Source organism: Enhydra lutris, unplaced genomic scaffold, assembly GCF_002288905.1.
Source record: "Enhydra lutris kenyoni isolate GAN:26980312 unplaced genomic scaffold, ASM228890v2 scaffoldscaffold4, whole genome shotgun sequence".
Taxonomy (NCBI): Eukaryota; Metazoa; Chordata; class Mammalia; order Carnivora; family Mustelidae; genus Enhydra; species Enhydra lutris.
In genome coordinates, this window is record NW_019154088.1 from 42,906,741 (window position 1) to 42,932,747 (window position 26,007).

General features: G+C 38.0%; 2 protein-coding genes across 10 annotated transcripts in view; both read left to right on the forward strand.

Moving 5' to 3' along the window:
* The window catches only part of LOC111162061 (TOG array regulator of axonemal microtubules 1), an 80,462-nt gene extending 78,498 nt beyond the window's left edge, over nucleotides 1–1,964 (forward strand). For all 6 annotated transcript variants that reach the window (XM_022526255.1, XM_022526272.1, XM_022526281.1 and 3 more), the window contains one exon: nucleotides 816–1,964. In XM_022526255.1, coding sequence (XP_022381963.1) covers nucleotides 816–1,069 — 254 coding nt within the window. In that variant the 3' untranslated portion in view covers nucleotides 1,070–1,964. The remainder of the gene's footprint in view (nucleotides 1–815) is intronic.
* Nucleotides 1,965–10,973: 9,009 nt separating this feature from the next.
* The window catches only part of LOC111161640 (pre-mRNA processing factor 39), a 38,801-nt gene continuing 23,767 nt past the window's right edge, over nucleotides 10,974–26,007 (forward strand). For 2 of the 4 annotated variants that reach the window (XM_022525407.1, XM_022525414.1), the window contains exon 1: nucleotides 10,974–11,088. The gene's annotated coding sequence lies outside the window, so the exon portion shown is untranslated. The remainder of the gene's footprint in view (nucleotides 11,089–26,007) is intronic. The other 2 variants (XM_022525422.1, XM_022525430.1) reach the window with 1 other exon arrangement.

The window sequence follows — 26,007 nt, forward strand, 5'->3', positions numbered from 1 at the left end:
CATAATCATCCATATGAGAACCTTTTAAGACTTTTATCCCCCAAAATTTTCTTTAAGAATTTTATCCTTTTTTTTATCCAGTAAGTATTTAGTCTTCCTGTCAGTAGAAATAATACAGAAAAAAATAAAAAGACATGAAAGTCAATTTAGTGCAGTTGGAAAAAAATAAAAAGACATGAAAGTCAATTGGTGCAATTTCAAATTAGGTGTTTGATAAAAGGTCAGTGAGTTAAAAATGTATGTTTTTATTTAACTGCATTTGGAAAACATTGAGATGAATTTTGGGTTTAATTCCTATGTTTACTACTTTTACCTGAACTAAGTTGTCATATATGGAATTGTAATACTTAAAGATTCCATTCTTTGGGAGGAAAGTTTCTGACCTTATTTTTCTTTAAAATCCTGACATTTGGGGCACCTGGGTAGCTCAGTGGGTTAAAGCCTCTGCCTCTGGCTCAGGTCACGATTCCAGGGTCCTGGGATCAAGCCCTGCATCAGGCTCTTGGCTCAGCAGGGAACCTGCTTCCCCTCCTCTCTCTGCTTGCCTCTCTGACTACTTGTGATCTCTGTCTGTCAAATAAATAAATAAATAAATAAATAAAACCTTTTAAGAAAATTTTTTAAAATTAAAAAAAAAAAAAATAAAATACTTTGTTAAAAAACAAACAAACAAGTAAGTAAATAAATAAAAGCCTGACATTTTAGGACAAATGGCATAGGGGAAAAGCTTAGTATATTTTGTATGCTTTTTAATTAGCTAAACTTGAATTTATTTTTTTTTAAAACCTCACTATTTACTGATTTTTATGTTTCAGATATTGTTATGGAACTTTATCAAAGGAAGCCCCATGCCACAGAACAGAAAGTATTGGTTGTTTTATGGCATCTCTTGGGGAACATGACAAATAGTGGCTCTTTGCCTGGAGCTGGAGGAAATATACGAACAGCCACAGCTAAGTTATCAAAAGCACTTTTTGCACAAATGGGTCAGAATCTGTTAAATCAGGCTGCATCTCAACCACCACATATCAAAAAGAGTTTAGAAGAATTGCTTGATATGACAATATGAAATGAATTATGAATCTTTGATGAAATATAGTATGATGAAGAAAATTGTTTACATGATGACAAATGGAACTTTTTTAAAGTAACATTTTCAGTGCCTGCACTTCTCATCTGGTAAATTAAGTCAATGGCTATTTGTATTTGCAGCCAATGAGTACACGTCTGCCCTATCTGAACCCTGCCACTTGTACTCATCTCACAGAAACCTAAAATGATTAATATAACCTAATATTCATGAAATCTGAGGTACATGGAATGAATCCAAGTATATTATTTTTGAGGAAAGTCCTGCTCATTTGCACTATTCTATAGAAACCACAGTTCATTGCCCTTTATGTACAATTAGATTTGTAATTAAAAATGTACTTTTTATTATGTAATCATGTTCTGCTATGTCTCATTACTCAGCCTTATTTTATAAAATGAAAGAAAAGTCATTGAACTATGTTATAACAAATTAACTTCTGTGTGCTATTTGTGAAAAACATGTATTTCTGAAATCAGTCTGCTAATATGATTGTGCAGTATTAGCTTGCTTTTGCTGCTGTTTTAATGTGATATATTTGCCTACCATTTGGGTTAAATCATCTACATAATTTGAAATTCAACAAGTTATAATGAAGCATGATAACCAAAGTTTTAGAAAATGCTTAAACATTTTAAATGCACGTTAAAGAAAACGTGTTGAATGTAACTTCCCTATTTTTGTGTGCAAACACTAAATTTTATTTCTATATGTCCCAACATTTATAAAGGTATTATTTTGCTGCCCAGTTGTGTAATTCTCAAAAATAGTGCCAGGTCTTCTATAGCTTTTCTCAGAATTCTTGGGCTATAAGTACTGTATGCATCATAAAAAGAAAAGGAATGTTATAAAAATAAAAAGATTTATTTCTGTAGATGTGTGAGAGGTGTCCTATTTTTTGACCTTCCAAATATCTTAAAATAAAATATATATATAATATTGACCTATCGCTTTCACTTGGTATACTTGATATAATATTGACCTATCTCTATTGACCTAACTATAGACCTGGGTTATAGTTCTACCTTTAGAGGAAATTAGCCATGTGATCTTGGGCAAGTCACTTGCCAGCTCTAGGTCTCAGTGTTCCCATCTCTAAACTATGAGGGCTGGACTAGGTGATTTTTAAAGTTCTGTCTTGTTCTAAACATCTATAATTCTGTGCCTTGTTTACTCAATGATCACTTTATTACAGTTGTGAACTATCCTCATTCTTTTTCATTTCTTGTGTCACTTACCGGTTTTCTGATGTATATGGCTTCATCTTTTTTTTTAAAGATTTTATTTATTTATTTGACAGACAGAGATCACAAGGAGGCAGAGAGGCAGACAGAGAGAGAGAGGGAAGCGGGCTCCCTGCCGAGCAGAGAGCCCGACGCAGGTCTCGATCCCAGGACCGTGGGATCACGACCTGAACTGAAGGCAGAGGCTTTAACCCACTGTGCCACCCATGAGTCCCTATGGCTTCATTTTAAATTGTGATTCTTTGTATTACTCCATGACTGCTGAGGAATAAAAGGGGTTTTACAATTTGAAGCTAAGCTGAATGGAAAGTGAAGACTTGGTTACTTTTTCTGTTTGTAGGTACTGTAACATATATTCATAGTTACATACATGCTTTATCTGTTCTTCCAAGTGTATTTTATTATGTTTCTATAGTTTAGGTCTGAAATTAAGGACCAAAAAGTGAATGTTTTTGGCTTTGTAAGCTACAGACAGATAGTGGCATATTCTTTGGGTTTTTTTTGTTTTTGTTTTTGTTTTTAAACTCTTTAAGAATGTAAAACACGGGGGCACCTGGGTGGCTCAGTGGGTTAAAGCCTCTGCCTTCGGCTCAGGTCATGATCCCAGAGTCCTGGGATCCAACCCCACATCGGGCTCTCTGCTCAGCAGGGAGCCTGCTTCCCCCCTTCTCTCTCTGCCTGCTCTCTGCCTACTTGTGATCTCTGTCTGTCAAATAAATAAATAAAATCTTAAAAAAAAAAAAAAAAGAATGTAAAACACATTCTTAGCTCAGGTCAAACAAAAACAGACCTCTCGAATAATTTGTCAGCACCTGGTTTATACACTTTTGACCTTGGTTGTATATCTGAAATCATCATTAAATTTTGCTTTAACCCTTAATGATGTGCACCATTGAAACAATGGTTATAGATTCCAAGTTTTATTAATTTTGACCACTGTCCTTGTGTCATTGCAAATGTGCCTACTAAATTTGCATTAATTGTTGAGTATATGGAAGGTAAATTTTAAATTTCAAAGGTAGAAACCATTATTTTTATGTACAAGTTTAATTATTCTTTTTAAAAAAATGTATGTACTATGATTTTGCGTTGAAAAAGTACAGTAGAGGAGCATGTGAGTGGCTCAGTTGGTTAAGCCTCTGCCTTTGCCTCAGGTCATGATCCCAGGGTCCTGGGATTGAGCCCTGCATCAGGCTCCCTGCTCAGTGGGGAGTCTGCTTCTCCCTCTCCCTCTTATGCTCTCTTTCTCTCTCTCTCTGAAATAAGTAAATAAAATCTAAAAAAAAAAAGAAAAAGTACAGTAAATATGATCACTACTATTAATGTGAGAATTTTATGTAATCTGGGTGCTTTTATTATAAAAAAGTATTCATTACATAATAGAGTCCCAAGCCTTAAAGATTTCCTCCATTTTAGTAACTTAATGATATTGAGCACTCAGAATTCTAGGACTCTGTTATCAAGGATTGATAAACCCAGAAATCAACAAAGAATTGGAGAGTGATCACTGAATGAAATAACGAAGGGAGGGATGCCTGGATGGCTCAGTCTGCTAAGTGTCTGCCTTTGGCTTGGGTCCTGATCCTGGGGTCCTGGGATTGAGCCCCGCATCAGCTCCTGGCTCAGCAGGGAGCCTGCTTCTTGCTCTGCCTGCCGCTCCCTTTGCTTGTGCTCTGTCTCTCAAATAAATAAGTAAAATCTTAAAAAAACAAAAAACAAAAAAAACTAAAGGAGCTAAAAGCCTAAATAAATTGAAATGAAGTTTTTTTTTTTTTTTTTCGGAATGAAGGCTTTTTACAAGCAGTAATAATTATAAAAGTTTACCCCCATCAGCAGAGCAACTAAAAAATGAAAAAATTTAAGTGGCATATTAACCCAATGGAATCCATGTCATATTGTCATTAAAAATATTAAATAATCACAGGGCAATATCATAGTGTGTTAAAGGAAAAAAGCCTGACTACAAAATAAATACAAAGTCTCTATCTCATATTATAGGCATACAGAAAATAGAACTGGAATTATATACATGAACATTAAACTGTAGTAAACTGTGAGTAAAGAAGTTAATTTTTTTTAGTGTACTATTAAGCAGTTTCTATTTTTTCAGAAATGAGCAACATGTATTATTTATGTGATAAAATTTAAATTATAATAAGTTGAAAGTGTGAAGGGAATCTGAAGATAAAAATAATGTGAAGAGAAAACAATGGCAAAAAAGAGACAGTAGTGAATATTAGTATTAAGGGAGGTAGAAATAACTAAAAGGGAGATGACAAAGGGAAGCAAGATATTGTAAAGAGCTTAAGACTTTGATTAGAAAGCATGGATTTGGAATCCAGTTTTTTTTATTACTTATCAAAACTTATGTAATTCTGGGTTATTGTGGGATCCAAATTTAAAATGAGATTATGTATAAGAAAACATTTATAAACTCAAATTTTCTACAAAGATGACTTATTCCCAGGAGCAAATGAAAAAAGATGAGCACAAACCTTATAGAAATCTTTAGTGCTGGGATAAGTTAAGATTACTTATTTCATTGCAGTTAGTGGGTTGAAAATGTCAAAAGGCAAAATCAATTAAGTACTATATTATCATTAGTGATTTGTGGTTTCATAATGCGTACTGTAAAAGAGAACCTAAACTCTTAATTCACAATTAAACTCCTCTCTGGGCAGAACAATGGATGAGCATAGACTTAAAAAGCATTAAAGTAATTTACAGATTTAGCAAAGTAGTCAAAAAATACATGCAGGGGGGCACCTGGGTGGCTCAGTGGGTTAAAGCCTCTGCCTTCAGCTCAGGTCATGATCCCAGAGTCCTGGGATTAAGTCCTGCATCGGGCTGTCTGCTTGGCAGGGAGCCTGCTTCCCTCTGTCTCTCTCTATCCCTGCCTCTCTGCCTACTTATGATCTCTGTCGACTCGGTTAAGCATCCAACTCTTGGTTTTGGCTCAGGTTATCATTTCAGGATGGTGAGATCAAGCCCTACATCTGACTACTAGCTCAGCAGAGTCTGCTTGAGATTCTCTTCCCTCTGCTCCTCTCCCATTCACGCATGTGCTCTCTCTAAATAAATAAATAAAAATCTTTAAAAAAAATGCATGCAATGAGACAGAATTATGTAAAATGATCTGGTGGTACCAAATTCTGGCCAGTCTTGAATTACTTTTTTTTTTTTTTTTTAATCACTATGCCTGGAATAGTACCTACCCTGGATGCTAAATAAATATAATAACTCGAATAAGATGGTGAATGATATATAAGTTTGAAATTTATTCTGGAGACAGCAGTGTTTTTGTTTGTTTGTTTGGGTTTTTAAAAAGATTTTATTTATTTATTTGACAGAGATTACAAGTAGGCAGAGAGGCAGTCAGAGAGAGGAGGATCCCAGGACCCTGGGATCATGGCCCGAGCCGAAGGCTTTAACCCACTGAGCCACCCAGGCACCCCAGAAAGCAGTGTTTTTTAAAGGTGGAAGATATGTTTAAAAAAATAACCAGTAGCAGAGGATTAGTTGGAGCCAAGAAAGGGTGTGGGCAAGGAAGTCAATCTGAAGCACTAATCCAAAGGGTTAAATGGATTTCATCAAATGTTCCAGTGTAAGGAGTTGATAGTATCTGCCTGTGTTGAAAAAAATTGTAAAATTATGTTAAGTTTCAATAGGAAGGAATTTAGTGGTCCACCCAGAGACCCGAGCCAGACTTCAGATAGTAAAGGTCTAAACTTAATAGTAGAAGCAGTGAGAACTGAAAATGGATTTGAAAGCTATTGATAGGATTGACTTAATTGATGACACAGATTTGGAGGATAGGGGAATCAAAAATTAATGAAGTTTGTAACACTGGTGAGTATTTCTAGAGGTTCTGCCTTTTTATTTAGGAAAAGAGGCCATTTTTATCTACTTCCAGCTACATCTCATTGACTGCCCTTAGATTGAAGGGAAGCTAAAAAATTGAGTATTTCATCTCCTAGTCTCAGTAGTAGACAAGGTAATAGAAATTTCAGTTGGAAGAGTTATGACTGAGCCAGCCTATAGTATCTGCCGTATTCTGTAAGCCCCCCTTCTATCTGATGAACCACAGATTAACTCTGTTAAGTGTCTGCTTTAGGCTCAGGTCCTAGGATCCTGGGATTGAGCCCACATTGGGTTCCCTGCTCATTGGAGAGCCTGCTTCTCCCTCTCTGCCTACAGCTCCTCCTGTTTGTGCATTCTCCCTCTCTATCAAATAAATGAATGACATCTTTTTTTTTTTAAGATTTTATTTATTTGTTTGACAGAGACACAGCGAGAGAGGCAACACAAGCAGGGCGAGTGGGAGAGGAAGAAGCAGGCTTTTGCGGGGCCTGAGACAGCCCGAAGGCAGACGTTTAAGGACTGAGCCACCCAGGCACCCCCAAATGAATAAAATATTAAAAAAAAAAAAAGAAAAAAATGCATTTAATACACCTACCCTACCAAACATCATAGCTTAGCCAAGTCTAACTTAAATATGCTCAGAACAGGGACACCTGGGTGGCTCAGTGGGTTAAGTGGCTGCCTTCAGTTCAGGTCATGATCCCGGGGTCCTGGAATCGAGTCCCGCATGGGCTCTCCTTGCTCGGCGGGGAGCCTGCTTCTCTCTCTGCCTCTGCCTGCATCTCTGCCTGCTTGTGTGCTCTCGCTCTCTCTCCTTCTCTCTGACAAATAAATAAATAAAATATTTTTTAAAAAATATGCTCAGAACACTATAATTGGGCAGCCTATAATTGGGCAAATCATCTAACACAAAGCCCATTTTATAATAAAGTGTTAAATATCTCATGAAATTTATTGAATACCATACTGAAAGTGAAAAACAGAATGGTTACATGGGTACAGAACGGTTTTAAGTGTATTTGTCGTTTATCCTTGTGATCAAGTTGGCTGTGTGGTTAATCACTCTTGAGCCACTTTGAAAAATTGTTAAGTTGAGCCATCATAAGTTGGAGACTGTAACACTTTCCAAAGTTGCTGACTGTCCCTTCACCTGTGTATTTATTAATCTTGGTGAAGGTAGTGTACCTGGCACTTCTAGGATACAGAGTTATAGGTGAGTAGAAAGTTGTTCATGAATAGTTCATGCCAGCACGCCTACAGAACAAACTGTTAAAACTGTGCCTGACTGACTGTTTAAGCTAGCATATTGAATTTATACATATATATGTATATGTTAATATATAATATTACAAATATATATATATATTACATATATATACTTTAAAATCATTTCCTCCTCAGTCTAGCACTCAAAGAATTTTCTCCTGTATTCTTCATATTATTGTCAACATAAATTTGTAAAGTTTCAACTGTCTTGCTATACATCTTGCTATACAAGTTTGATGTTATATATGTTTAGAAAAAATGGTATGTGTCGGAAATGGGGAATAAGAAAAATTGGCCTCTTCATGCAAAGTGAAAGCTCTACAGATTAGGTGATATCTATACAGATTTCCACGTAAGGCAGAAACAGTCTTTTCAGTCCAGTGAGTAGGGGCTGCTTTTGTTTGTTGAATGAGGTTCAGTTAAAAGTAATGAGTTAAGGGCATTTGAGTTATTTGAATTCTACCACATGCCCATTTCACTTCTTTGGTTCTGCTCTTTCTTGAACAATGCCTTAATCTTCACAGAAGTGTTCTGACAAGACTATGAATTCAACTAACTTTGTAATTTGGCAACCTATGGGCCCCAACTTTGAGGGTTTGGCTCTTTTAGCCCCATGGCTGCAAAGAATAAATTCTTTTGTTATTATCAGAGGAAGTCCTTAATTTTTGATTCCTACTTCAAGCTAAGAATTTAGAAATCTCATTTCGTCATTCTCTTTTAAGCTCTCCAGTGTTAGTATAAATAAAAATTCTACCCCACACTTTAGCCCAAAACTGCCTTCCATGGGTATATCATTATACCCGTGGAACTTAATCATTTTATATCATATATAGTTAATCATTTTATATCATATGTGTACTGTGTGCACTGTGTTCCATAAACACCAGAAGGACTTCTTTTGGTACCAGCTAGATTTTTACTGGTTTCTCAGCCCTGGTTAGGACTAATCCAACTTGTTTCTATTTCCCTGAGGGTCTGTTATCTGCAATGGTTCTTGGAACTCGTATCACAAGTCTTATTTACCAACAAATACAACTAACTAACTAACTAACTAACTATATATGCCTAATTTAAACAAAAGAAAGCTTTATAAAAAATCTGGTGTCCCAGAGTTCTATGAGACTGGGAGGCTAGCTAGCTAATAAGAATGTATACCTTGTGTTGCAGAGCTGGTCTGCGTTGCAGAGCTAGTCCACTAGCCTGCTAGTATTACAGAAGACAGCCACCATATCACCCCACTGATATGACACACTGCCACATTGGATGTCAGTCCTACAAGCCATGTGTTCATGTCTCTATGAGAGTGTGTGTGTGTGTGTGTGTGGTGGAGGAGGGGGACTAGGAAAGTAAGTATCAGGTAGTTTTAGCTTCTATAGTGGGATGTAGGCTCTCTACTTCAGAAAGAGGAGATGTCCCAAAGAACTAAAACAAATTAAAAATGTCCATTGCATAAATCACTGACATATGGGAGGTAATGGAATCAATTAGGAGAAAACACATCGCATTAAATTTAACATTTATGTTGGTTAGTTTTTGTGTTAGTCTGGGTTCTCCAAAAAGCAGATCCATAACGACAAGAGATTTATGGAGGAAAACTAATGGACATTTTCCAGCAGGAGAGAGAGCAAGAGCACTGTCTGGAAAGGTAAGATGTAGAAAACTAAAAGCAATGAATAAAGATGCAGAAGTAGATAGATTTTTATAAAATGACTATAGGAGGGGGATGGGATCTCAGAACTAATCTTATTTACCAATGAAGAATTTGAAATAAGTTTAGGAAAGATTGGAAGAACCAGAAAAGGAGTGAAGAAGTCCTGGCACTTAGAGTCACTTCCTAATAGATTACTCCATTAAGTTTCTTCCCCATAGTAAACATCTAAAAGTTGCTGACAAAACCAGTAAAAAGCATAGCTGCACTGAGAATCCAAAAGTTAGCTTCAATAGTAAGAAGCAATGGAAAGGGAAAGCTGCAAATACATGCAGTTTGCTGAAAGTGAACTGCAGTCAGTAAGAAGACTTACTATTTTTTTTCTTTTTGGTCCCTGCTAGGCTTTATATTAACATATAATGTATTATTTGTTTCAGGGGTAGAGGTCTGTGAATCACCACCCTTACACAATTCATAGCATTCACCAAACACATAACCTCCCCAATGTCCATCACCCAGCCACCCTATGGGCCACTCCCATCCCCTCCAGCAACCCTCAATTTGTTTCCTGAGATTGAATCTCTTATGGTTTTGTCTCCCTTGGTGGTCCCATCTTGTTTCATTTTTCCCTCCCTTCCCCACTACACCGCCTGACACCACTCCCTCAAATTCCTCATATCAGTGAGATCATATACTTGAAGAAGACTGATTTTTTTAAGGGTTTAATTTATTCATTTAAGTAATCTCTACTTCCAAATTGGGGCTCACACTCCTTACCTTGAGTTAAAGAGACACAGGTTCCTCCCACCCAGCCAGCCCCTGATTTTGATATTTGGAAGCAAAGGTGGTATTGAGGGGATTTAGGGTTAACAACGTTGTGGAGGGGAAACGTTATCTTCAGAGATACTTCTGGAATCAGATTCCAAAGGAGGAACTCGCAACCCAGTTGTGATACTACTGAACCTTCAACAGAGATTGCATGGCAAGTGGTGGGTGAACTCAGGAAACTTTTAACAGAAATAGGAGAGAGAGACCAGATTAAAAAAAAAAAAATTTTTTTTTTTTTAAGCGAGGATTGGGGGGCGCCTGGGTGGCTCAGTGGGTTAAAGCCTCTGCCTTCAGCTCCTGGCATGATCCAGGTGTCCTGGGATCAAGCCGCATTGGGCTCTCTGCTCAGCGGGGAATCTGCTTCCCTTTCTCTCTGCCTGCCTCCCTGCCTACTTGTGATTTCTGTCTGTCAAATAAATAAATAAAATCTTAAAAAAAAAAAGGATGAGAACCTAACTGAAGAGGACTGCTAATACTGTCAGTGCAAGCAGCCTTCATTTGTCCCGAGGATAATTTCATATAACTCTGTAATGATCAATTTCCCAAGCCCCTAACTTGTTTCCACTATTATTTCCTTTTTTTTTTTAAAGTGTTTCCTCTTGAGAAAACTGAGCGGACCCAGAGTATCATCCCGAGTTATAGAGATTTAAGGCTGAATTTCTCCTCACGTTTAGGTAAAGGGATAAAACCTGGGCAATTGTTGCAAAAACAGATTTGCCGCAAAAGACAGTATTTTCCTTTGGAGGGCGTGGAGCGCTGTGTTTAAGATTAAGGATGTAAAAGGCCCTAAACACTGTCTTTTGGTTCAGAAAGTCCCCACAGGGCTGAAAAACATCAGGAACAGCCGCCCGATCTTTTCAAGCTGCAGAGCCGAGAGGGCGGAGAAGGGGCGGGGGCTGCGTGCCCCCGCCCCCCCCCCCCCCCCCCCCCCCGCTTCAGGATCCCGCGGAGGGCGAGGCCTGAACGCGGTGTTACCACGTGACTCCTTCGCCTCCGGGAGCACCGACGCATGCGCGCCTGTTCTCGACGAGGCGGCCCTGGTGGTGGCGGTGGCTGCTGCGGTGTCTGTGGGACAGAGACGGTGGAAGTGCCATCTTCGGCTTGGTTGGCCCAGACTGCGGCTCATGGCATTGAGTGGCATCCGTCGTCAGGTCAGCTGGGGCAGGCGTTTTGGAATTGGCCGGGCGGAGTGGGGGGGGGGCAGTATTTCGTGGGGCAGGAAGGGGCCTGCCTTGTTTCAGGCCGCACTGGGGTTGCGGCCTCCCTCTCCCGCCCTGTTTGAGGCCTGGCCTGGCCTCGGCTCCCAGCTGTCCATTCCTTTCTCCTTCCCACCTGTTGGGTGGGGCAGGATGAGGTTTCTTTTCTTAGACCAAACGTTTCTCTGACGAGTGCGCCTTATGAAGGGCGGGGAAATGCGGGCCTCCACCTTGATTTAGGAAGCGTTTTGGGGGTAAGTCTGAAGCCCTAGCTTCCCCAAGGGCTGGAAATCAGTGTGCTGGGGCGACTGGAAGTGGAAGGGGCTCAATAGTAGCCGTCAGAGGATTGAGAGAATTCAAATTCTGTTAATAAAAGCTTGTAGGCGCCTTGTAGTGGCGCGTTCCGCGTTCCGACTACGCAAGCCATGCTGTTAGGACCCTGAGTCACAGCACCTCAAAGATCAGCCAGAGCTTTGGCAGCATAGGAGAGAATCAGAAAAAAAAGACGCTAAAGATCCTAGTAGGATCTTCTAAAGACACCTGTTTTAAAGTAATGCTTACCTTTTGTAATCAGAGACCGACACTAAGTAGTACTGCTCTTTATCTGTTATTGTTGATTATAATACTGTATTATTTTATGCCGATTGAATTGTTTTTGGTTCGATGTCCATGTTGCCTTATTTTTAAAGACTTGAGGTTATTTGGCAACTGATCTAGTCTGTTCAGAAATACTTTAAACTTTTTTACAGCTGGAAAGGTTGAACCTTAAGAAAACACATTTTATACAGGGAAATGTGAAGCTCATGTTGGAACTTAAGTGTTTTGGTCTCTCTGGGAGCTTAAGTAGATTGAAAAAAACGACTGTCAGGTAACCCCCTCCCCCCCTCCCATTTATAACCTCATTCTAGAGTTGCAAAAGTTGGAACTTTCCGCTGTTCAGCTTCTGGTAGGTATAAAGTGAACGAAAGGAGTTGTGCTAAAAAACTCTAATTCGTAGATTATGAACTCTGGAATAATTAGGCATTGACCAAAGATGGCTAATTAGTGTCGGTGTATTTGGTAATATTTTTACTTGTTTACCTATAGTTGAGTAAGAAGAATTTTATTTTTTAAAGACTTTTTTTTTTTAATATTTTATGTATTTATTTGACAGAGCACAAGCAGGGGGAGCAGCAGAGAGAGGGAGAGAGAGAGAGAGAGAAGCAGAGTCCCCCTGAGCAGGAAGCCTGATGGAGGGCTCAATCCCAGGACCCTGGGATCATGTCCTGAGCCTATGGCAGACATTTAACTGACTGAGCCACGCAGGCGCCCCCCCAAAATTTTATAAATCAAATGATAAAAGGTGTGTGTACACATGTGTCTTAAAGAAAAAGAACAGGGGCGCCTGGGTGGCTCAGTGGGTTAAAGCCTCTGCCTTCAGCTCAGCTCTCTGCTCAGCAGGGAGCCTGCTTCCTCCTCTCTCTGCCTGCCTCTCTGCCTACCTGTGATCCCTGTCAAATAAATAAATAAAATCTTTAGAAAAAAAAAGAAAAGAAAAAGAACAGGGGTGGCTGGCTGCCTCAGTCAGTAGAGCACGTGACTCCTGATCAGTGTTCAAGCCCCACAGTGGCTGTAGAGATTATTTAAACATCATAAAGAGAAATAACAGAACCTTTTGTGGTATGTTAATAACTAATCTGCATGAAACATAGGATTTTGTATGTGTGTGAAAAATAGTCAAAGGAGAAAGAAAGTAGTTCCTGTTGAATGGTAATTTTTTTTTCTCCAAAGACTTAAGAGGTGATGCAGTCATTTATGTAAATATATATATACAAGGTTGAGTTTCTGGAAAATATTAAGTGTTTAATATGTGGAAAAATAAAAAAGGTCAGTCTGTGGACATTCTACTCAGCCTCTGAAAATAGTTTCCCAAACAAGTGGTTATGGTAGTCTCTTAACAATTTGTGTCTTCAAATGGCTTATCTGAGGATGAGGAACAGAGTAACTTGTAGATTGGAAAGCTAGTTGATTTGCAATACTCAAACTGATTTTTTGGTCTTTAGTGATGACTTTAGATTTTTTTGTGTTGCTTTGTTTATGAAAAGAAAAATACGTGGTATGATTTTGAGTGCCTAGAGAGAGTTAAGAGAGAAGGTATTAAATTAGACTTCACATTTTTAATTAAGTATGGGTTAAATGATTCTCCAGAAGACCTTTTAAATTTTAAGATGGCATGCTGAATTGTTAGTGAAATGTTTAAAGTTTGCTATAACTAAACTAAAAGTTGACTGTATGATGTAGAACTGTATTTTTTTAGTGTATATGTAGTCACATTATAATTTATCATGTTTCCTTTCATGCTTGTGGACTTGGGCCTCTAATACGATTTTATAAGAAAGTGAAATGTAGAAGGGCATTGATTGGTTTGTGAATTGAGAAAAGGAAAGTTTGTTAGTCTAAGAGAATAGAGTAAGCCAGGGTTCGGACATGAAAAATATATTGAGCCCTGTAAAAAGCAATGAGGAGGAATACTGTAGGATTAGTATATTTGAAAAGCTGAGTTGCGACCAGATTTGTCACTCCACTTTTTCAACAGAGATTTAATGTGCTGTTACATACTAGACACTGTTTTAGGTTCTAGGAACACAGTGGTGAATAAAACCACGGCCTCTGTTCTGCTCATTTTAATATTACAGTAATATTAATTTATCTGTAGAAGTAGTATAGCAGTGTTTTTCAAGTTTTTTGACTGTGACCCATAGTAGGTTGTGCATGTAATATTGCATCCAAATAAACAGTAGTTGCATTCTGTATGTATTTCGGCATGCCCTTAGTGTGTGCATGAACTCTGATATATTGTTTTCAATTCTGTATTTTTCCATTTAAAAAACGAGAAGCTGATTGGAATCAGTCTGAAATTTGAAAAACATTACTCAAGAGGCGATGTAAAATAGGGGTGCCTGGCTGGCTGAGTCAGTAAAGCATGTGGCTCTTGATCTCTGGGTTGTTAACGTCCCATGTTGAGTGTGGAGATTGCTTAAATAAACTTAAAAAAAGAGGGGAGATGATAATTACTGAAATTGTAGTAATAGCACTGTGAATGAAGAGGATAGTTAATCTTTATGGCAAGGTATTTGTGATTATTTTGTGAATGAGGCTTAGAGAGGTTAAGTATCTTGCTCAGTGTTCCCTAATGAGTAACTGGGCCAGATCTTTTTTTTTTTTTTTTCTTAAGATTTTATTTATTTATTTGAGAGAGGAAGAGAGATAGTGACAGAGTGAGAGAGAGCACAAGCAGGGAGGAGAGGGAGACGCAGGCTCCCGCTGAGCAGGGAATCTGACACAGGGCTCAACCCAGGACCCTGGGATCACCACCTGAGCCAAAGGCAAATGCTTAATTGATGAAACCACCCAGGCGCCCCTGGGGCAGATCTTTAATTCAGTTCTGTTGGACCCTAAAGCCCAAGTACTTTTTTTTTTTTTAATGATGTTATTTATTTATTTGACAGAGCGAGAGAGCGCAAGCAGGGAGAATAGTAGAGAGAGAGGGAGAAGCAGGCTCCCTGTTGAGGAGGAAACCCTATTTGGGGCCATCCCAGGACCCTGGGATCATGACCTGAGCTGAAGGCAGATGCTTCACCATCTCAGCCACCCAGGGACCACCCCTAAAGCCCCGGTACTCTCATTTGGTTATGAAAGTAATATATTAGTTTTTATTCTGGGAGGACTAAGGACTCAGATACTGTTTATTTATTTTTCAGTGAATTGAGTGTGTAGTACTAGGCCTCCTGGTATATTGTATCCCTGTGTATTGGTAGATCTGGTCTTGACTCACAAGAAATTTGTAGTCTAGGTGGAAAGATGATATCAAATGAGTACCACAAATGTGATTTGTGCTATGGAGAAAAAGAATTCTGTGGAGCATCATGGAGGGAACCTAACTAATTTGGAGTGTATGGGAAAACTTTCTAGGAAGTGGTGTTTAAACTTTCCATGCAGAAGAATGAGTAGGCTTCAGCTAGGTTGAAGGTTCTAAGTGGGAGTGGGGTAGGGGGTGGGAGAGTATTCCAGATGGAAGAAACTGGGTACACTAAGGCCTTGAAGTGGAAAGGAGCTGAACTGGAAAACAAAACAAAACCAAATTTCAACAAAAGGAGAATTTCTTGGCTGCAGAAGTTGGTAGAGAATGGGGAGAGTTTTGGTGTTAGAACGGGTTTGAATCCTCTCTCTTTGCCTTACTAACTATATAACCTTTGACAAATTAATTAGTCAGTTTTGTTTTTCCTATTCTTAAAAATGAGTAAATGGCATTCATCAAAATACTTGTTCAATAAATGGTGTCTCAGGATTATGACAAATAGCTAGTAATTGAAATCATAGCAGTATATGATGATATACTTTCATTCATTCATTCTTTTCACAAATAAGTGTCTTCAGTGTGCCACGCAGCTCAATATGCAGTAATTGAAGTGTGTGTGTGCGCGCGCGCCTGTGTGTAGTCATAGCAAATGTCACAAAAGAATATACCCTTACTGTGTGCAAAGCAGTCTGATAAAATTTTTTCCATTTTATTTTTCATTTGCAAAATAGGAGAAAAAGCTGGTCTGAAGCAGTCTACAGTTTGAAAAATACTGTTGTAGTGGGGAGATACTGATTACTTAAACTACAGCAGTACTTCTGTGAATAAAAAGAAGGAGATGGTTAATTCTTATGTTAGGGTGTTCTAAATAAGTAAATTATTATGTTAGAGTATAATATTATGGATAAAAGAAAAAAAAAGAGGACAGTAAAGGGGATCAAATACAGTAAAAGGGATCATGTATGCTGGGAATGGGAGCAAGTTAAAATTTTAAATAGGATTACCCAGGTAGGTCTTACTGAGAAAGTGACCTACCTACCAACCTCCCTTCCTCTCTCCCTCCTTTTCTCCCCCTCCTTCTCTCCCCCTCCTTCCTACCTTCCTCCCTAGATTTATTTATTTGAGAGAAAGGGAGTGGTCGTGGGCTTGGAAAGGGAGAGAATCTCAAGCAGACTCCCTGCCAAGCACAGTGCCCCACACCAGGCTCAGTTTCAGGACTCCGAGATCTTGACCTGAGGTGAAATTAAGAGTCAGACGCTCCGAGAAGGTGACATATCAATAAAGGAGGAGTTAAGGAAGGCATCTGGGAGAAAATCACTCTGGTAGAGGAAACAGCCAATTTAAAGGCTCTAAGGCTGGAGAGTGTGGTCTGTTTTAGAGAAAACAAGATGCCAGTGCAGCTGGGGCTGAATTGGGTTAAGAGTAGGAGAAGATGAGGTCAAAAGATAAATGGTAAGAGGAAGACAGTGAGCCATTTCAAGAACATTGACTTTTACCCTGTGAGATAGAGCAGTGGAGTGGCATGGTTTTATTTGTGTTTTAGAAAGAATACTACCTGCTGTGCCGAGAATGGACTGGGGACAGGGAGGTAGGGTGGGTGCAGCAAAAAGGATGAAGCAGGAGACCTATGTATGGTTATAGAAGACTGTAAATAGTATTCTAGATGAGAGGTGGGTGGTTTGAATGAGAATTATAAGATGTGGAATTCTGAATACATATAAAAGTTTCCGTAACAAAGTGGTTGGGTGTGAAAGAAGGAAAAGTCAGGGATGATTCCCAAGATTTTTGGCCTGAGCAACTGAAAGGAGGGATTTTCTGTTAGCAGATATGGGGAAGGCAGTGGATAGAGCAGGTTTTGTAGAAGAGATCAGAAGTTCACTTAGGGACATTTTGTAATTTGAAATGGCTCTGTATGTGTAGGTGTTAAAAGTAGCAGTTGAATATATGGATCTGGAGTCTGGAAAAAAAGGCTGGAGATAGCATTTGGGAGTTGGCATGTAATTAGTATTTGTATTTAAAACTATGTGAGATTGGGAGTTAATGGAGATAGAGAAGGAATAGATGAACTTGAAAGAAAGATTGAGTGCCTCAGGAGACTAGTACTTGGAAGGAAGAGTGATTGTGAGGTAGAAAGAGGTGATGGTGTGACTCGGAAGCCAAGCGAAGGAAATATATCAAAGGGAAGAACATTTTCAGCCCAAGGAGAGTGTTGATTGAGAAAAGAAGAGAGTTGAGTACAAAATGTTGGGTGCTACCAATTCTTACAGGACTGTTGAGAAGAAAAAAAATTAATTCTTCAGAATGGTAGGGGGAAAGCTAGGTGAATGTGATGTGTCAGAAAAATCAATAAAAGAGAATCTTACAAGTAGAAAGTCATCATTACTGTTGGATGCTGTAAATAGTACGTCAGGAAGATGTGACCTTGGCAAATTTTAGAGAGTGATGAAGAAACCAAATTGAAGAGTAAATGGAGGTTACAGAAGTAGAGATAACAAGCTTGTACAACTTCATTGGCTTTGTCCTTAGAACAAAATCCAAAACCTTACCATAGCTTTTGATTGATTATCCTTCATTTGTTTTTAAGCTAACTTGTCGTATATACATCATGAATTATTATATAGAAGAAGAAAAACATTTACACTTGAAGGTTGTTGGATTTAAGAACTGAAAGAAACTGATAAGGGGAGAGTAAAGATAATTTAAGAACCACTATTCTTGAGATGGGTGGGAGAAATGATCAAATCATGAATTCAGGGTGTTACCTTTGCTAGGAGCAGAGATACTTTCTCCATTATGGCCAAGGGAAGGAGGAGGACCAGTAATGATTTCAGCCACTATAGGAGTGCTGTAGAAGAGATACAAAACAAATACTTTGAGAATGGGAAAGAGGCAAGACCATAAATGAGATGAAGATTCAGAGGTTGGTATCATGATAGATTTGCTTCTTGGAGATATAAAGAATTTTAAGAAGGAAATGGAGGCTTAATAGAAATTTAAGAGAATAAAGATTGACCATTGGTTGTGGCAGCTAGCTCATTATGAGAAATTAGTATTTTTATTGGAGTGGTATAGACTGGACTGCATAGTGAACCAATAGATAGTTATTTTCTTGGGAGCCTGCTCCCCCCCACCCCCGCCACCTGCCTCTCTGCCTACTTTTGATCTCTCTGTCAAATAAATAAAATCTTTTTTTAAAAAAGTACTAAATGAACAGGGTTGAGCATAATCATAAACCTAATTTCAGTAAAATAAAAAATAATATGAAAACAAAATAACATCATGTAAACCCTAAAAGACAAAGGACAGAAGAGGAAGTGTCAACATGAGAATTAAATGTTTTGGAAGAAACAGAGTAGATTTCACTGATGAACTTAGGTTTTCATTTTTTTGCATTCAGTTCTTTGCCTGCAGAGAGGGAAGTTAATAAGAAGTAGAAGGATCTTCCCACAAAACTCCAGAAAGGCTCAGGAATTTTGGTTACCAAGTGCCTCTGATGATGAAAGTGCTGAGTAAGGCTAAAATTTCTAGGGTTACTTGAAATTCTGGAGTAGTTTAGACCGTACTTCTTTTTTTAAAGATCCTCCATTTTTCTTTTCCGTATAATATAGCCAGCAAAAAGCTAGATGTTTATTATTTGAAAAGGGTGGAACCAGAGAAGGTTTGACATAGCTGGTGGGAGTTGAGACAGGGGTGAAGGGTATTGATGAAAATGGGAAATTGAATAAAAGTTTACTTATTGAATGGTAAGATAACGAGCCTTGTTTTTCTTCTTTGCTCCTAGAATGCTTCTTGTCTCTTTATATTTTTTTAAGTTGAAGCATTCTTCTTTGGGAAAACTTAACACCAGGGAAATGATGTGAAGCACTGACATTTAATGAGTTCCCCCTCAAAAGAATGCCATCCTGCACTGAGGTTCAAGCTTTATCTAGCTTCTGATTTTGTGTGATGTGTCACACTTCTTGAACAGCAGTTTGAAGATCTCTATTTGAGAGACCAAAACAGTCAAAAAACACACAGAAGAGACAGGTCTGAGAACAGAAGAAAATTCAAAGTGATTTATAGAGAGATAGCAGGAGATATTGCACCATTGAAACAGAATAGGAGACTAAAATGGATTATTCAGAGTAAAAAAAGGGAATTAAAATTTTGATTCATATATTAAAAACCTAGTAAAAGTGATCTCAGAGTAGAATGAGTCAAGGAGGATGGGGAAAAATGTAGGAAAAGCTAAGAAAAGTAGAGGATCAGTCCCAGAGGTCCCAACAACTGAGTAATGTGAGTTCCAACAAAGATAAAACCGAGGAGAGAAAATTATTACATAAATGATAAATATGGAATATAAGAATTGAATGATGTAAATATTTAGATTAAAATAGGCCTTCTGAATGAATGCCAGCAGAATGAGTAGAAAAGACTTAAGGCACATCATTTTGGAATTTCAGAACACCTGGATTAAATGCTAGCTACTGTGGAGAAAAAAAAACATGTCTCATATAGAGGAGTTTTCTCAATAGCATTACCCTAGGGGCACCTGGGTGGCGCAGTAGGTTAAGTGCCCAACTCTTGGTTTCAGCTGAGGTTGTGATCTTGGGGGTTGTGGGATTGAGCCCCGTGTTGGGCTCATTTTCAGGGTGGAGTCTGCTTGGGATTCTCTGTCCCTCCCTTCTGCATTCCTGTGCACTCTATTTCAAATGATGAATAAATCTTCAAAAAAAAAAAAAAAACACAAACCCTGTATTAAGAAACAATGAAAAGAGTCCTTCAAAACTTTATTTTTATTTTTTTCAAAACTTTTTTTTTTTAAAGTAATCTGAATGCTTAATTTGGGGCTTAAACTCACCACCACTCTGAGACCAAGAGTCTCAGGCTCTACTGACTGGGCCAGCCAAGTGCCCCCTCTTTAAAACTCTTAAGAAGCAATTAATTTCTTTCTTGAATTTTATACCTAGACAATCTATCATTCAATTATGAGAATTTTAGAATTGAAAAGTCTTAATTTTTTTCACTCCTCATGTGCTTTTTCAGAAGTTTATAGAAATTATTTTCTAAAAGAGGGAATAAATCAAGAATGAAAAATAGTTTGGCTGTTGTAAATGAGATTCAGCCCAGGAAAGGAGTTAAAGGAATTCCTTGGGTCAAATAGAACAGACAAACTTAGACAAGACAAACCAGTCTGGATTGCTGCAGAAGGTTATATGGTTTCAAACAGGATGTCTCCTAAAGGGAAAATGGACTTGATAGTATGAGTGTCAGTTTTTTTTGTTTGTTTGTTTGTTTTTATTTTAGTAAACTATGCCACATGTGGGGCTCAAACTCATGACCCTGAGATCAAGAGTTGCATGCTTTACCTAAACTGAGCCAGCCAGGCACCCTGAGTGTTGGTTGTTTTTGAAGGAATTTTTTAAGAGCTCTTCAGGAGGTTGAGGTCAATGATCAAAGAAAACCAAGCATAAGAAAATAATGAAAGAGGTAGAAGCAAGGAAATGTAATTAAATGTAATTATAGTATACATGATAGCGTGGGGAAAAAATGTTTACATAGGCATACTAATGTGAACCTGAATGTTGATTTAACTCCAGACTGATTGCAATTGGATCATGTTTGTGAGAGGGAAGTTATAGAGGCATGTTTGGTATAATAGCTAAATTCTAATCTTATCTAATAGAGCAAAAAATGTCTAAAATTTAAAAATCAAGAAATAAGATAGACCTCCAGATAAACTCTGTTGTCTGCTAATTTGTGAAGAAAGGCAACAGCTTTTTTCCTCCTCTAAAAACTTTTTCAAAAAAATTTAAGTGTGTTGTGGAATTCTTTTGTCTTTTCCTTAGTTATTTTAAAGTATAACATCAGGATTGGAAAATGCTATTTGAGGAGATTGTTGTTTTCAGTGATACTTTCATTTGTGTGAATTTATAGACTTCCACATGCTTTTATCTCATCTGATGTTCCCAATAGCCCTATGCAAGTATTATTGGTCCCTAATTAGAAGTGAGGAAGAAAGTTTAAGTCTGACTAGGATCACATGCTCTTAAGGGAGAGGACTAGGACTCACTCCCCTTATCCCCTGTTCATTTTAATATTTACCATACTATATCTTATGATGAAGGAAGGATTTGGATGGGAACCTGGATGGCTCAGTTGGTTAAGCATCTGCCTTCGGCCCAGGTCGTGATCCCAGGGTTCTGGGATGGAGCTCCCTATCAGGCTCCCTGCCCATTGGGGAACCTACTTCTTCTCTGCTCCCTGTTTGTGTACTCTTTTGCTATCTCTGTCTCTCTCCCGTATAAATAAAATCTGAAAAAAAAAAAAAAAAGTATTTGGAAATTCTTTTATTTTTATTTATTTATTTGACAGAGATCACAAGTAGGCAGAGAGGCAGACAGAGAGAGGGGAAGGGAAGCAGGCTCCCTGTTGAGCAGAGAGCCCGATGTGGGGCTCGATCCCAGGACCCTGAGATCGTGACCTGAGCCGAAGGCAAAGGCTTCAACCCACTGAGCCACCCAGTGCCCCAGTATTTGGAAATTCTAATTCCTAGTCTTTTGTACTTTATATTTGCTAATTTAGTTATATTTTTTTAAAAAAGATTTTGTTTATTTATTTGACAGACAGAGATTCACAAGTAGGCAGAGAGGCGGGGGGTCGAGGTGGAGCAGGTTCCCTGTTTAGCAGAGAGCCCAATGCGGAGCTCGATTCCAGGACCCTGAGATCATGACCTGAGCTTGAGGCAGAGGCTTAACCCACTGAGCCGCCCAGGTGCCCCCTAATTTAGTTATAATTAAGCTGTTGTCTTACCTTTTTTTTTTTTTTTGTGATAAAAGCCACATAAAATTTACCTTAACTATTTTTAAGTGTATAGTTTAGTAGTGTTAAATATATTCACATGGTTGTATATAGACTACCAGAACTTTTCATCTTACAAATCTGAAACTACATGCATTAAACAACTTCCCTTTTCTCCCTCACTCCATTCCCTGGTAACTGCATTCTACTTTGTTTCTATGAATTTGATTACTCTAGATACCTCATATAAGTAGAATCATGCAGTGTTTGTCCTTTTTTGTGACTGGCTTATTACTTCACTTAGCATAATATCCTCAAGGTTCATCCATATAGAATATGACAGGATTTCTTTCATTTTAAAAAGGCTGAATAGGTGTGCCTGGATGGCTCAGTTGGATAAGCATCAGACTCTTGATATAGGCTCAGGGTTGAGAGATTGAGCCCTGCTTCAGCTTCCCCGCTGGGCATGGAGCCTGTTTTAAGAGTCTCTCTCTGCCCCTTCCCTCTTGCTCACTCTTGAACACCCTCTCTCTTTCTTTTCCCCCTATAAAAAAACCCTAAAGGGTGAACAATATTTCAATGTATATACTACATTTTGTTTATTCATCTGTCAATGGACATTTGAGTTGTTTCCTCCTTTTGGCTATTGTGGATAGTGCTGCTATGAATGTGGGTGTGCATGCAGCTGTTTGAGTCCCTGCTTTCAGTAATTTGGATATATACCAGGTGGGATTCTTCGGTCGTATATAGTTCTCTTTTTAATTTTTTCAGGAACCTCCATACTGTTTTCTGTAGCAGTTGAATCATTTTAGAATCCTACCAACAGTTTACAAGGATTCCAGTTTCTCATCCTTGCCAAGACTTGCTATTTTCTGTTTTTTTTTTTCGATAGTAGCTATCATAATGGGTGTTATGTGATAACCTCATTGTGATTTTGATTTGCATTTTATTGATTAGTGGTGTTGAGCATGTGTTCATATGCTTGTTGGCTATTTGTTTTTGTTTTTTTTTTTAAAGATTTTATTTATTTATTTGACAGACAGAGATCACAAGTAGGCAGAGAGGCAGGCAGAGAGAGAGGGGAGGAATTAGGCTCCCTGCTGAGCAGAGAACCCTATGCGGGACTCGATCCCAGCGCTGGGATCATGACCTGAGCTGAAGGCAGAGGCTTTAACCCACTGAGCCACCCAGGCGTCCCGCTTGTTGGCTATTTGTATATCATCTTTGGAGATACACTGTTGATGTCCTTTGCTCATTTTTAAATCAAGTTTTTTGTTGCTGTTGCTGAGTTGTAGTTCTTTATATATCCTGGATAGTAATCCATAATTGGATATAAGATTGACAAATATTTCCTCCTATTCTGTTGTCTTTTCATTCTGGTTTTTTTTTGTTGTTGTTTATTTGTTTGTTTTGTTTTGTTTTTTAAGATTTTATTTATTTGTCAGAGAGAGTGAGCACAGGCAGACAGAGTGGCAGGCAGAGGCAGAGGGAGAAGCAGGCTCCCTGCCGAGCAAGGAGCCCGATGTGGGACTCGATCCCAGGACGCTGGGATCATGACCTGAGCTGAAGGCAGCCGCTTAACCAACTGAGCCACCCAGGCGTCCCTCATTCTGTTGATCTTTGATGCACAAAAGTTTTAAACTTTGATATAGTCTGTTTGTCTATTTTTACTTTTGTTACCTTTGTTTTTGATATTTCTGGGAAATCATGGCCAAGTGCAATATCATGAAGATTTCGTGTTTTCTTCTGAAATTTTTATATTTTTAGGTTTACATTCAGGCTTTTAATCCATTTTGAGTTAATTTTTGTATGTGGTATAAGGTAAAGCTCCATCTTCATTCTTTTGCATGTGAATATCCAGTTTTCCCATCACATTTTATTAAATTGATTGCCTTTTCTTTGTTGAATGATTTTGTACCCTTGTTGAAAATCATTTAACTATATATTTTTAAACTTATATAAACTTATATATATTTTATATATAAGTTTATTTCTGGGCTCTTTGTTCTTTTCTGTTGGTTTGTTGTCTTTATGCTAAAACCACAATTGTCTCCTTTTGATATTTTTGCCCCTTTGCTGTGTTATGTTGCTAATTGGAAGTTATTGGTTGTTGTCAAGAATAAAGTGGGACTAGTTAATTACCATGTTATAAAGAATATGTTGGAATAATTTATAAAAAAATAACTTTAGTGTATTCGTTTGGCTCTGTGATTTTTGGAGTAATCAGAAAAATGATCTCCCTAAGGGTAAGGATGATGTTCTTAATTCTTTTTACAGCATTTTAATTGCAGGGTGTGGAGTAATTGGTAATCTCTGAAGATGCAGGGGTGTGGTAAATTTGCTGATTGCAGAAGAAGCCATTATGTTCCACTTAAATATTAGAATAGGGCTGGTGGTAAATGACTCAAGACTCTAGCGTGCAACATTTTCTTGTTGGTTTGTTTGACATTGGCTTTGAAATAAAAAGACACGAATCAATGACTAATTTGCATATGGAAAATTAATCTTCAAATGTGTCTTTTCTTTAAAGGAAGGGGAAGAAGAGAAAAAAAATTGAAAGCTTCTTTGCCTTTTTAGGGCCTCATATGCCTCAAACATGGAAAAGCTAATGGGAAGGGAACTTATTTTTTCTCATAATCTAGTACTTTGGATTCTGTTTTACTGTGTTTCAAGTGGGTTTGCTTCTTGTATTATTTTTCATCACATGTATCTGTAGATTTATTTATATAATTTCTTTTCAGATTCTTCTGGCTCTACCCTGCTTATTCTGCTGCTTACCCTTCCTCTTCCCCAATATAAAACCTGGTTTCTCTCTCGTCTTCGAATCAGTTCTAATTTCTACCTGTTTGTCGACTGTCAAGAAGGATTTTTCTGTCAAGTGGGCTTTTCTCTATTCTGGATAATTATTCTTTCTATTGTCCTAAAACTTAGAGTTTTTCAAAGTTAAGACCCAGTTTTTTATTTCATGAAGCCCTTCTAGATGGCTGTAATTTTCACTTGATTTCTATAAACTTTCACTTTGTTTCATTTAAAATTCTCTGTTTTGCCTGTTTTTTAATCTCTTTCCAATGAATTTAATAAGCCCTAGAGTAAGGACTTTCTGTTATACTTAAATATTCTCTACCAGGAATGTAATATAGTACTAGACATACATTAGGCATTAACTTTTGTCTCCACCCAAACTACCCCTGTTCCCTTATTTTTCTCTTCTCTCTCTTCTCCTCCCCCACTACTTTTTTTTTTTTTTTTTGAGAGAGAGAGAGTGCATGCATATGCATGAGTGGAAGGAGGGCGAGGGGGAGAGGGAGAGAGAGGATCCTCAAGCAGACTTCCATGAGCTTGGAGCCCCTTGCAGGACTTGATCCCAGGACCCTGAGATCATGACCTGAGCCAAAACCAAGAGTTGGATGCTCAACCAACTAAGCCACCCAGGCATCCATTCCCACTTCTTTTCTCCTGATTTAATATGTTAAATTTCTCCTTTTTTGGGATAAAATTTGCTTCATACTATATTTTGAAATAATGTTTTGAACATGTTTTAAGATTTGGATTTCATAGCTGCTTGACGTTTACAAGATACCCTCTATACACACAAAAAAACTAGTAAGAAAAACTAAAAAAAAGTTTTATAATGTATATTATAAAGATCTTCTTTCCTTATTTTACAAAGAGCTTGTACAAACAAATAAGAATAAAAATTAGTAATCTAATAGAAAATATGAGTGAAGGATGTGAAGGCATTTAAGAAAAAAAATAGAAATCAGCTTTCTTGTAGTTAAATGCAAATCACAATGAGGTACTATTTTTTTTAATCAAATGAACAAAAATTAGGTTTTATGATACTTAGTGCTGACAAGAGGTGATGGAGAAATGACCATTTTTATGCATTGTTAGTAGGTTAATCAGTTAGAACTTTTGTCTGCAAGTAATAGAAAACCTGTCTATTCCTAGTAGTTTAAACAAATAGGGACTTATTTTTGCACATAGTGTGAAATTGGCATTGTGTTATTAGTAACTGATAACGTCAGGGCCGGCATTTCTTTCTTTTCCTTGCCAATTCCTTATTGACTGTTTTAAAGACATAGGTTGTTTTAGATATGTTCACATTCAAGGTGATAAGAAAGTGGTAGAACCTACACTATTTGTGACTGCCCCTTTTTGTCAGAAAAGCAAAATCTTTCCCAGAGCTCTGTAGTAGATATCCTTTTCAGTCTCATGATTCCCACATGCAGCTAGATACTTTGTTACTCAGACCA